At 42.2% G+C, this 12,550-nt stretch overlaps 1 protein-coding gene, 1 long non-coding RNA gene and 1 pseudogene across 4 annotated transcripts; all 3 read right to left on the bottom strand.

Annotated features, from left to right (window-relative positions):
• Positions 1-302: 302 nt before the first annotated feature.
• Positions 303-1,753, bottom strand: LOC109759751 (uncharacterized). Of its 3 annotated transcripts, XR_012183827.1 has the most exons (5): positions 1,617-1,753; positions 1,461-1,517; positions 1,281-1,373; positions 1,089-1,151; positions 539-875 (listed from the first exon to the last, which is right to left on the bottom strand). It is a non-coding gene; the product is annotated as an uncharacterized lncRNA (long non-coding RNA). The 3 variants fall into 3 exon arrangements; XR_012183826.1 differs by lacking the exons at positions 1,461-1,517; positions 1,617-1,753 and having other exon boundaries at positions 303-612; positions 728-875; positions 1,281-1,460; XR_012183825.1 differs by lacking the exons at positions 1,089-1,151; positions 1,281-1,373; positions 1,461-1,517; positions 1,617-1,753 and having other exon boundaries at positions 303-612; positions 728-1,009.
• A 1,521-nt stretch (positions 1,754-3,274) lies between these two features.
• On the bottom strand, positions 3,275-3,781 carry LOC141020503 (uncharacterized). Its single transcript, XM_073499165.1, has one exon. It carries the CDS (start codon positions 3,638-3,640, stop codon positions 3,452-3,454), a length of 189 nt encoding a protein of 62 aa, XP_073355266.1. The 5' UTR covers positions 3,641-3,781; the 3' UTR covers positions 3,275-3,451.
• A 7,873-nt stretch (positions 3,782-11,654) lies between these two features.
• LOC109759753 (putative serpin-Z12) overlaps positions 11,655-12,550 on the bottom strand; it is a 32,966-nt pseudogene continuing 32,070 nt past the window's right edge.

Consider the following 12,550-nt stretch of genomic DNA (forward strand, 5'->3'; position numbering starts at 1 on the left):
TGCGGAGCCACGTCGGCGGCGTGCAGTTGGCCAGATTCGTGGAGGAGCAGGGCTCCGGCCGATGTAGCCGACGGCAACTACACCACTGGTACTTTCCTTCTGCAAACTTTCAGCATTCTCATGTTACTTGAACCTCTAAAATTATACTTATTGAACTTCATGTGGTTTTTGCAAAGAACTCGCCGGTATTTTTGTTTGTTGAATTTCGTTTTTGGTTTCCAAGGCTTTTTAAACATACGAACTTTACTGTGTTTTCAATGGATTTTGGATTACAACAAGCACCTATGGAGCATCCGCACTTGCACAACAAATTTGACTCTAAGTGCTATATATTTTGTGCAGTATAAAATACATATAACATGGTGCCAAACTGCAGAAAAAGACCAAATCCAAACTGCTCCCATATACTGTACCAAGCTGAACCTCAAGCATGTTACCTCAAGTACGGCCAAACATCAAGACCAGAAGCATTATACCACTACTGAACCTATACGGCCGACTAGCATTAGTATTTTTGAACTGCCCGTGATGGAGCACCTGGCCGTCAACAGCATTACGGGCTGCAGCTTGGCACTGCGCCCTCAGCCCGGAACAACTTGTAGGCAAACTTTTCTGCCTTGTTGAACACAATGTAAGTGAAGGAAAAAAATCACCTAATAACTGGGACAAAATGCATCGTACAAGTGCAGAATAAAAGTTAAGAAGAAACTAGTCTCCTTTTGCTCACATGGGCGGAGTAGCACGGCCTGAGGTGGCGAAGTTGAACAGCCTGTGCGCTGCTCATCTGTTCTCTTCGTGGTGAGTGATTTTTAAACTCCTTCGGTAGTCGTACATGACCTTCTCGCAAAGCAATATGTTCATAACATGAAAAACATCTCGCATGCACCAATAAACAAAAAGGAGAACAAAATTACTGTCAGTGAATCACCTCACAATTAAATCAAGTCTGATGCTCATACATAAAGAAACAATCAAGAATTTTAGTGTGTGCGGCAAAGCGATGCTTTTTTTACCCCACTAGGTGTTACCTAGCTAAAACCTAAATGATCTTATCCTTCTGTGCAACGAACATGCAATCTCCAACTCACCATTTTTCTTCTTCCGTCTTCTTCCTTGTGTGCCCAAATCCCAAGTTCTACCACCGATAGCAACTTAGTTTGTAAAATAAAATAAAATAAAACGTCAGCAGTTTGGCCTTCAGAACGGATTTGGCTGCAGTGCACTGAAAAAGCAATCTGAATGTACTAAAAATATATCTCCGAACCTTGATTCCCCATTACCTCTGAACTGCATTCCGCCTAAAAACTATCATGCGAATTGCTTCTGCAGAATAGGACGAGCTGGTTCGTCATGGTGGTGACTGAAACACAAGGCTTTACAGAAGCACACAAGAAGAATTAGCATTTCACGGCGTTGTTGCATTTTGGAGAAGAAAACTCTTTTTTCCAACATTGAAGGACCTGTGATACTGAACGAACATATCACTACATCCAACTTTTTTGCACCTGCAAATATGTCTGAACTTCAGACAAGAAAGTCACTTAGAAACAATACAGAAACTGGGCATAGTACAGCCGCATGGAACAACAGGTAAGCGAGATGGAGAGAGGATGGACCTTGCAGGCGTCGATGTGCTGGGCAGCCACATGCCACAAAGACCGGGCAGGTGGTGGTCCTGGTAGTAGCCGAGACGGGTGGAGGAACTTGGTCGCGCGGGTTGGCGGGTTGGATTGGAATCCAGGCGACACGGTGGACCGCGTTGGCCGGCGAGGTTGAACTGAGCGACAGGGGAGGGGCTGGCCGGTCCTGCGGAGTGCGGTGGTGGTGCGGCGGCGGACGGGCCTCGCGCGGCGGCGGGAAGATGTCGCCCAACGGTGACGGGATCTCGCGCGGCGGCGGGAAGATGTCGCCCAACGGCGCGATCCCGCGCGGCAGCGCGGCGGTGGTAGGTGGCCGGAGTTAAGTGGAGGCGGGAAGCACGCCGGAGCCGTGGGGAAGCGGCGGGAGGCGCCAGTCGTGAGAGGCGCGCCGGAGCCAGGTAGGCGGCGGCGGGAGGTTGGTCGGGGAGGTTGTGGGAGGATGCGGGGGGCCGGGGGAGTGGGTATGATGGGCGCCGAGGGATTTTTTTCTTTTACTGGAAGTTCGGGTGGGCTGCCTTTTTTCAGATCCAGGAACATCTCCGCGCGCCCCATATATATACTCCATTAACTTTTATGGGATCGGCTAGAAATGCCTTTAAAGGGAACCAAAACCTCACGGCCTAGGTATGTACACAATCATTCTTTTATACAATCATTCTCTATTTACAGCTTATAGATGGTACTTTATCTTTTCCTTACCCTAATCCGTATTAAAGTTGAGCATCATATTATCTAAAAGAGAGGTCTTCTAAATTACTTCCTCTGTTTTAAAATAAGTGAACTAAAATTACAACACCTATTTTGGAACGGAGGGAGTAACAAATATCATGTTCTTTGATTGGAATCATGCAGATTTTATTTAGTACTTGAACCGATAAATATTTAAACCAGGTCTACTTGTGTTGAAAACCCATGGGCTTGCTTGGAAGAACCATATTGATTCATTAACTGAAGCCTTTTACATCATAATAGCTTGGAGACCTAGCTTGGAGCCCCGGGTTTACTTTCAAAAACAAAAAAGTAACGCTAGGTTCGAGGTTTTTTCTTCATATCTGCATTTTATCTCTTCCAAGAATATAAGAGATTAGTTAATAACAAAAAGAATGCGAGAAATTAGGTAATTGGAACTTTTCACTTCACATTTGCATTTTTGCCTCTTCCAAGTTGCAACAACCTGAGAGATTAGATAATTGAAAGATGGACGAGAACTTGGTGCTCTCGGGTACCCACGCACCATATATGCGCAAAAAAAATTAGTAATTCAAAAAAAGTTCAAAAAATTCTAAATCTTGTTTGGAATCAAAGATGATCAGGTATTGTACTCGTATAAAAAGTTTGGAAAAGAAATGATTCCTATTCACTTCAGGGCAAAAAAGACAAGTTTATGACGATAATATAGCGTGTATGGTACTTGTATATAGCATTTTTTGTCAAATCTTCGACCCAGGATGCAATGAAAGTCATTCTCTGACGAATCTTTTTATACGACTACAATACTTAATCATGTTTGTTACCAAAAAAGAATTGGAATTTTTTCAACTTTTTTTGAATTACTATCTTTTTTTGCATATAGGGTGCGCTGGTACCCAGTTTCTCCTTTGCATATAGGGTGAGCTACTTCAAGCACACATTGATGTCGTGCACACCCAAGATTCGTATATAACATGAGACCCCAAGTAACAGTACAGCGGATCAGACAGGTTCTCCATGTAAAAACAGAGAGACTATCCTGCTAAAATCCTCAGAAGAAAAACATCACCTTGTCCCACACACACACCATACCCATCTACCATGCATTTTGTTCAGGTGTACTAGCTTGTTTCCCTTCTGAAGCTGTTGCGATTGGCTTGCTTGGAGCCATCAGCAGCGCCGGTGGGAGACACGAGGTTGCTCAGCGCCCTCACCATCTGGAGCTTGACCTGGCCCCTCTTCGCCGGAGGCCTCTTCTCCTTGGCGAAGCTGCCGGCGCCGCCGCTGATGTACTGGTACTCGTACTCCATCGCCGCCGATCTTCTTCTTGCTCCTCCTCTCTGCTTCTGTGCTGTGTTGTATTGTGTGTGGAGTCCAAATGCTCACTTGAGGAAGGCATTTATAGGCGTGCACCTTGTTCGCTTCTTATCTCATCTGCAGAATGAAATGCCATGGTGACAAATGATTCAGATACTTGCACTTTCTCTCTTCTCCTACCTGTAAGATACACGCTTGTGTCGTAAGATATTTGCGATAAAGTGACAAAGATCTTCGTCGACCACGGTACAGCAAGACCATAGCACAGCTTTCCTCTCGAAGATATTTATATGGAACTTCCTTTTGAAGATATTTATGTGGAACTTGCTAGGCACACCCCTCACTCTACAGGGTCAACTAGCACTTCACATAAAAGCCCTAATTTTCTGGGGAAGAAATAGGAGTGGATTCAGCAGAATTATGGAAGGGAAAGTTGCCTGTTTATCTTGCTTGTGAAGTTTCTTGTTTTAAGCAAGTCGCTTTTCGCTAACAAATGGGTTTATATCAGGCTTCTAGTAGCTTGTTGCTCAACTTGTTGACAAGTTGCACGTGTGGGTGGAACAATCTAGGATGTAGATGCTTGAAGAATCTGCGGGCCATTGATAAGTCAAGAAATCCCCTGATGATCAGCCGTGGAAAAAATCTATCTATATATACCTATATTAATTCTAGACTCCTAAGAAATTCCCACGTTAATTAGATTTTACGAGCCGTTAATCTGATGGGACCGAGTTATTACGTTCAAGATTAACTATCTGTTTTTCTTTCGGTTTACAAAATTATAACGACTCAGATTAAAGGAAGTCTCCATGTGACCAACGACTCCCCCATATACTCCATGTAACCAACGACTCTCCCATATACGGGCAAGTATTTATTATATTATATTATACATATACTAATTCTAGACTCCCAAGAAATTTCCATGTTAATTAGATTTTACGAGCCGTTAATCTAGTGGGACCGAGTTATTACAGTCAAGATTAACTATCTGTTTTTTAGATTAACTATCCGTTTTTCTTTCAGTTTACAAAATTACGACGACTCAGATTAAAGGAAGTCTCCATGTGACCAACGACTCCCCCATATACTCCATGTAACCAGACTCTCCCATATACGGGCAAGTATTTATTATCTTAAACTAGAACAATCTACTAATAGTTTCCTCAGAATAAAAAAATCAAGGCCGATGCTACGCATCATTCGGCTGATCCCCGCGCCGGATCAGCCGCCTCTCCAGCCACTCGATCGGTTCCTCTGAAATCGTCACCAGCCGTGGGATCCACGGAGTCAGCTTTCCTTTGCATGGCTCGAGCCGTGGCTGGTTTGCCGCTGAAGCAGTAGCCTTTTTTCTGCTTTGGCAATCGGGCCCATGGGACCTAGCTTCAGAACCTAGCTAGCTCTTAAAAAAAGGCTAACACGCTGTTGTGCGCAATTCTAGAACAACTTAACCTAGCTAGTTTGCTTTGCATGAATCATTTTCTCTCAGACTTACGGTGTATGGGTGCAGTAGCTTGGTAAAAAATAAAAGAAAATGCTATGCGCCAACCGGTTGGTCTTTTGAACAGCCAGCCGTCACATAGCCGTCTAATTTATTTTTATTTTTTGATAAAAGATACTTCCTCCGTTCCATAATATAAAACGTTTCTTGACACTAGTGTAATATCAAAAAATGTCTTACATTATGGGACGGAGGGAGTAGCTCTCTCTCCGATTTCCATTAAGAGAAATCACCAAGTCTTACAGAAAGAAAAAAGAAGACGCAAAAGCTACTACAACAATCTCCCCGGCGAGCACTGGCTGTTGAGAATGAGGGGGAGCCATCCCCCCCCCCCCCCCCCCCAATTTTTAGCCCCCAAAGCACTACAAGTGCTTTGCAACATGAGTCATGTTACACTCAGGGGTTGCAACATGACTCATGTTGCGCTCGAGGATTTTGTTACAAAGATGTTGCGACTACAACTTGGGAGATGTTGCGACGGCCGCAATGTCGGCGATGTTCACTGCAACATGAGCGATGTTGTGCGAGGACGATCGTAACTTGGGAGATGTTGCAACGGCCGCAATGTTGGTGATATTCACTGCAACATGGGCGATGTTGTGCGACGACGACTGTAACTTGGGAGATGTTGCGACGGCCGCAATGTTGGCGATATTCACTGCAACATGGGCGATGTTGTGCGATGTCGACTGTAACTTGGGAGATGTTGCGACGGCCGCAAAGTTGGCGTTTTTTTGCGGTGGTGAGTGTTTGCAACGCCCGCCCAGTTCCAAACCTCCCCGAGCGCACCATCAGTTGCAAACGGTGAGTGCAACATGACTTGTGTTGCAAACGGTGATCGCAGCTAAATAACTAATGTCAACAACCAATTGAGTGGTTTTCGATCGGTTTGAAACGTCAAGTGTTTCCTTGCGCTATTCCGTGCGGCCGACTTTGCAGCACGACAGTCTGGGTTTTCCGTTGATTGCCTTGCAACGTCAAGCATCCGGCTTGCAGCATTCAACGTCGCGTGATCGACTTTGCAACACAGCAATCCTAGTTTGATGTCGATTGGTCTTGGACCGTCAATGTGTCCACCTTCAGCATGCAGCGCCATGAGGCGGGCTTTGCAACATGACCGTTCGGTTTTACAGGAAAAAAAACGGTGGACGAATGGAACATTTTGTATGCCTTCATCAGTACAAGTAGTCATCCAACTTTGCAACACCACACGTCTAGTTCGTAAATTAGGGGCACCCTCTCGATGTTGTTTATGATCAACAGGGTGTACCCAATTTGGCAACTAATACAAATATACAACTGCTCAATCTTTGTACAATAACAATAACCATGGTGTTAATTCTCTAAATGCTAGTGGTGTCTTGTGGTTACTCCAACTGGCTATGTGGCAGCATATTATATTAGCATGTGGAGCGGCGGTGGAGATCAAAAGAACACATGCATGCAAAAGGAATCTAGCTATGGCAGCAAAGGGGCACACTCGTGTAAAAAGGTCAGGGACCAGCAGATGTAGTTCAAAATGAACACAGACGAAGGGAACCCAGGGGACCAGAGTGCACCCGCGTCAAAATCGTGATTAGAGTAGACGATCTGACGGCCCAGCGCTGCGACGCGTCCGTCAAATCCGACGGCTCGGGAGGAGGCTTACGTAGATAGAAAATCAGTCGGTTGATTCTAAGAGTTTTCCAAAAATCAACTAATAAACCTAGACCATCTTCAAGGCCTTCGTGGTAGCAGCCTATGATATGGCCAGCCGTCAAACCCAGGCACTGCACGGCTGCACCACGCAATAAGAAACTGCTGCTGGCCGCCGTTCCGCTGGTCCTCGCTGCCGCCATCAAGTTCAACAGTCGCGAGCTACGCTGATCGCAGGACGATGTTGCCGCCGAATCCATACGTCGACCTGTTGTTGCATGTACGCATTGTTGCCTGCAGTTTTCAAGTCGCAAGCGCTGCACGGCTGCGCCACGCAATAAGAAACTCCTGCTGGCCGCCGTTCCGCTGGTCCTTGCTGCCGCCATCAAGTTCAACTGTCGCGAGCTACGCTGATCGCAGGACGATGTTGCCGCCGAAGCCATACGTCGACCTGTTGTTGCCCGTACGCATTGTTGCCTGCAGTTTTCAAGTCGCTTCTCCTCTTCTTGCTGCGGGCTGCCATCAAGTTCTACTGTCGTGAGCTACGCTGATCGCAGGACGATGTTGCCGCCGAAGCCATACGTCGACCTGTTGTTGCATGTACGCATTGTTGCCTACAGTTTTCAAGTCGCTTCCGCTCTTCTTGCTGCAGGCTGCCATCAAGTTCTACTGTCGTGAGCTACGCTGATCGCAGGACGATGTTGCCGTCGAAGCCATACGTCGACCTGTTGTTGCCTGTACGCATTGTTCCTTGCAGTTTTGCAGTTTTCAAGTCGCTTCTGCTCTTCTTGCTGTGATGCGTGGGGTGTGTGTGATCTAGCTACCAATTAGAGAAAGAAACAGATCTGAAGTGTAGACAATGCTAGAGAAGCTCACAGCTTGCTTCAGGAGAGTTTGACCCAAAGAAAGAAGGGAATACAACCAATTGGAACGAAGGAGAATTTGTGAGCTTGCCATGGAAGAATGATTCCATGCAGCAAAGGTAAACCCTAACTATATTTAGTCATTAGTTGGATATTATGTAGACAGATTCGAGAGATTTATGCTATCTATTTATCTTGGGATTGGTCGCCTTGCGAGCCTGTAATTTAGTTGTAAAACTGGTATTAAACAGTGCGTAATCTAAAATTAAGCGAATGGTAAAAGTTGTGGGATTCACAATAAATTTTCCTACGGGGCCAATTTTGCTCAACTCTGATTTATGGTTTGCAAGCTGTGACTAAAAATCTAATGCTGCATACCGCTGCAGTTTACAGAAGAACAGAAGTGTATATTCCATCAACCTGGAGTAAGAATTACATTATGTTTCAGAATGAAAGTTGTAAATGTCATGAGCATATCATTTTTTTATATTTAGATAAACATAATAAAATATGCAAAGTTAGTTTGAAAGGATTCGCCGACTCACAAGTTCAGGCCCGCAGTATATTTTTGTGTGACAATCTTCGAATAGTTTCCGAAGTGTCTTTGCCTCACAGGTATGGACAGTTGCAGTGCGAGGATAGCTGCAGCTTTCAGTAAGAACTGATTACTGTTTAGAATATTATCCATCAAATTTGAGGAAGAATTACATTATGTCAGAAGCATGAAGTTGTACATATTTTCATCTTGATATCATGTGTGGAATCATTTGCTATGTTTGGAACTTTGGATAAACATATTAAAGATACAAGGTAATTAGTTCTAAACAGTTCACGACGTTTGCCGAGCGACGAATATGGGGTTGTAGTATATTTTTGGATGACAATCATTGAATAGTTTCTTAAGTGAGTTTGCTCGCAGCAGGTAATGCAGCTTGAGGTTATTCCTTCTGTTGATTGGCTGGGGAGTCCACCTGCTACATGGCATCCATGTACAAGGCCATGTTGACGGTGATGTTGATGGCCGCTTCATTCTACAAGCCGCATACATTGCGAGGGCATGAACTGGCTCAGCCCATTCGAGCAGGAAAACTAGGACCCTCAATTATGCCAACTAACACAAAGGATGCTCGGCATACCGTCGAAAAATATATACCACTTTGACATTGTCTTGGCGCCTAACTCATAGGTGTCGGCTACATCTTCTCTCAAGGAAAAAGAACCGTCCACATCAATTTCATTAACTATGTCATAGAGGCATGCATGTTGAGGTATGTAATCATTTGGAATCCATAAGTGGTGTAGCCGTAGCCTGCCTTTATACGCATTTGCAGCAAAATTAAGTATATGCATTACCTGAATTGTTTGTCAGCTGCTCCACGGGGTGCACATAACAAGTACAAGTTCTTCACTAGAGCGAGGAGACAAAAACACATGATATGCCGGGATGCTGCACCATGGCCAACTCTGGATTACCATTTCAAATATAAGACGGCTGTGAATCAACACGTAATATTGTAGTCAGTAAGATTCTCCTTCCCACTGTATAAAGTTAAAAGAATAGATTCCCAAATGACCACGTCCACAATGAGAGGAATTGGTAATATTTAAAAAGTTGAAATCTATGTTTCCCAATAATACTGAAGTTTCTTACTCTTAGTTTTTCTAATATGTAAATTTTGTTCACAACTTCTGTGTGAACTTGCAAACAAAACACAATCGAAAAGGTTATACAGTGAAATTTTTGCATGATAAATTAATCTAAAAAACACATTACACATATGCAAGTAACATAATTTTTTTTTAAATCGTTGTGAAAGAGAAGTATAACATCAGACTACCTAAAACATCTTCTACTTGAACACACCAAGATGTTTATTTTTTTAGCTCTGCCACAACTAATGTCTCATTTTTTATATTATTGGCAGGAGTAACAATGATAACCAACATGATGCTCCACAATTCTTCCAAAACAAGTTAATAGTCTCACTGTTCAAAATTGCATCTTATCTAAAATGCATTTCTACAGTATGTTTTCTTTATAAAAAACTTTTAACATGTATAAAGAGAATATGATACCAGTAAAAATGTATAAAGAGGATGTCCTACTGTAAGCATACATGCAGAAATTTAAATGCAGCGTTTGTTCTAGATATATTATTTGGGTCATATGCTACATGTACTTTTCTTGGAATTTTGATTCAAAATTATATAGAAATTAAATTATTGCAACCTGCAGATATTCAGAGAATTGAAAACTGTAGTTTCAAGACACTTACTTTTGTTTGTAAGTATAAACATAAAATAAAATCCATATAGTTTAAAGTTACACCGGCCTAGGGACAGATACATACATAGACAAACTTAACGGTAGTTGTTATTATTAGCATGGAATGAGACATGGTCAATTGATGATTTTGTGTTGATGATATTTTTGAGGCGCCACTACAACTTCATAGTGGTTAGTCTATATTTGAAAAATATAATATATCTAAATTGATGGCATATAGTCGACAAAAGGCTCGACTTCATCATATGTTGATTGTAAGAAAAACAGATGGTAGTTTCTACATCTTAATATCTAGCCCCGTAGACATTGACAAGGGTATAGACAGTACAACCTTAGGATTATATACATGACTGATTTATATGGGAATTTTTGAAATAGTGCATATAGTAACAAGTAAAGGTGATTCTATAGGATATGCCTTATGAAGGATCAAATGCGAGCGGTCTGATATTTTAGATGATAATCTATTATAAAAACATGAGTTTACACAAGACACGGGAGTTGTATCAAAGTTCTTTTCAGGAAAAATAATTTACTCAGGTCAACAAACAACAATAGTCATTTTTGGCTAAATACAAAACCTGAAATCCTTAGCATAGCTACAACTATGAGAAATTTAGTAACCATTATCATTATGACATGTAATGTCTTCAAAGTAGTTTTCTTCGTAATATTGTACTTCTAGCTGATATGCTTCCAACCCAGCAAAACATAAATGTTCCCAAATCTATCATCTATGACAAAAGAGTTTATATTTAGTATGACTTTCCCACGTTATTTGTATAAAACAAATGCTCCCCCCGTATTTTGTGAACTCATAGTTAAAGATTTATTTTGCAATTTTTATGTGAATTGAGTTCACTTTCAGAAAAGTCTTTTGTTTCAATGTATGGAGAGTATGCACTTTATATACTACTAGGGGAAAAAGTGTAGATCTACTGTACTTTGCAAATAAAAATGAATGCAAATTATAGCACACACAATGATGAACTCAAAAATATAAATACAATACAAATCTTAAAGTTATAAAAAAATTAGAAAAATAAACAAAGACAAGAGTTGTGCTGACCAATGTATCAAAATCTAAATTAAGAACTCAGGTATATTTGTTACACACAGATACAAGTATATATAAAGTGTAAATATGATGGAAACTATGTTATAGGAAATTCAATTTGTGAAGTGTGCATGGTCCAAATAACAACAATGGCTCAAAATCACAAGAACCATTTATAAATAGTCTATAGTCTAGCCCGTGCGAAAGAAAGGCACGGGCTCTAACTAATTTCATTAAGATGAGAGGATGTGACAAATACAAGAGTTATTAACATGACTGAACAAGATAATTAAAAAGAAAGGAAAGAACACGTACTCTGCAAATCCTGGAAAATGCTTCTGACTGAAGGGACCAAAATTGGTAAAGGAAGTATTGAATACAGTCTATCGTCGTATTTGTCCATCCATGAACATAGCTTTTTCACCATCCGCAAAAACTTAAACAAAAACAGAGCTTATTCAGCAATTGGGTTTTGCAGGCCTAAAAATAGGAGTACAGAAGTTTGCAGACGAGGGAACATAAATTAATCGTGATGATCAGAAGAAACATAGGAGTACAGAACAATGTTGACATATCACACCACATTTCACGAAAATACACACGAGCTGGGTTCACCGGAAATCTTTATACCCACTCCCAAAGTCCAAATCCCAGAGTCAATCGCTCATTCAGCGAGGGGATTGATCACATGGCCAAGGAACAGTACTGCGCTGGTTCTCTCCTCAACAATGACGAATAAGAAGCCCAAATACTCAATCGTGCAGCTGCGCTCAATGGACGTCGCGAGCGCACGCTCATGGACCGAACGATGCAACAAACTGTTTCCAGATTTGGTAAACTGTCCACCCACTTATTCTATATATGGAAAGATTCTTCAATTACAGTGCGTTGATTTTTCTTCACCTCGTCCGACCAACCGTGTCAACCCAGCGATGACATAACGTGCATTAATTCTGATACAAGAAAATTCAAAAATCTATAACTTTCACATCGCGTGTCCGAATGATGATCCGTTTTCACCGCTGAATTCCTTGTGACAAGCTCTTCAAAACTAGATCTCATATGAATATGTTTTGATGATCTTTTCTAAAAAGCAACTTTGATGATAGATGAGGCAAGTTTAGTGGTAAAGATGAGCAACTTCGATGCTAGAAGAATTGCACGAGGCTCATACCAGGCGCTACGGCGCTGAAGTATGTAACTGATGCCATGCTCCCAGGAAATGCTCGAACGACCTTCAACAAAAGGGTACCTGTACCCGAAACCGACACCCACCATGTGCATAAGTGAATTCGCGTAGTAGCCTCCTACTTAGTTGCGTGCAATAGGTAATAGGTGGTTACATAGTTTGTTGCCTACCATATTGTGAAAGTTGTTCACCGTAAAGTGGAAAGTTGTCTAACATGGTTTCTTAGTTGTCTGCCTCAGAAACCAAGTTGCCTAAATCGCTACGAAGCTTCCCACGAGTGATCCGCAATTGCCTAAAATACTATGAAAGTTGTCCATCAGGGGACCTAAGTTGCCAACACTACTGAGTGCATGGTCGTTGGCTAGTCAGGT

This window comes from Aegilops tauschii, chromosome 1 (genome assembly GCF_002575655.3).
Source record: "Aegilops tauschii subsp. strangulata cultivar AL8/78 chromosome 1, Aet v6.0, whole genome shotgun sequence".
Lineage (NCBI taxonomy): Eukaryota > Viridiplantae > Streptophyta > Magnoliopsida > Poales > Poaceae > Aegilops > Aegilops tauschii.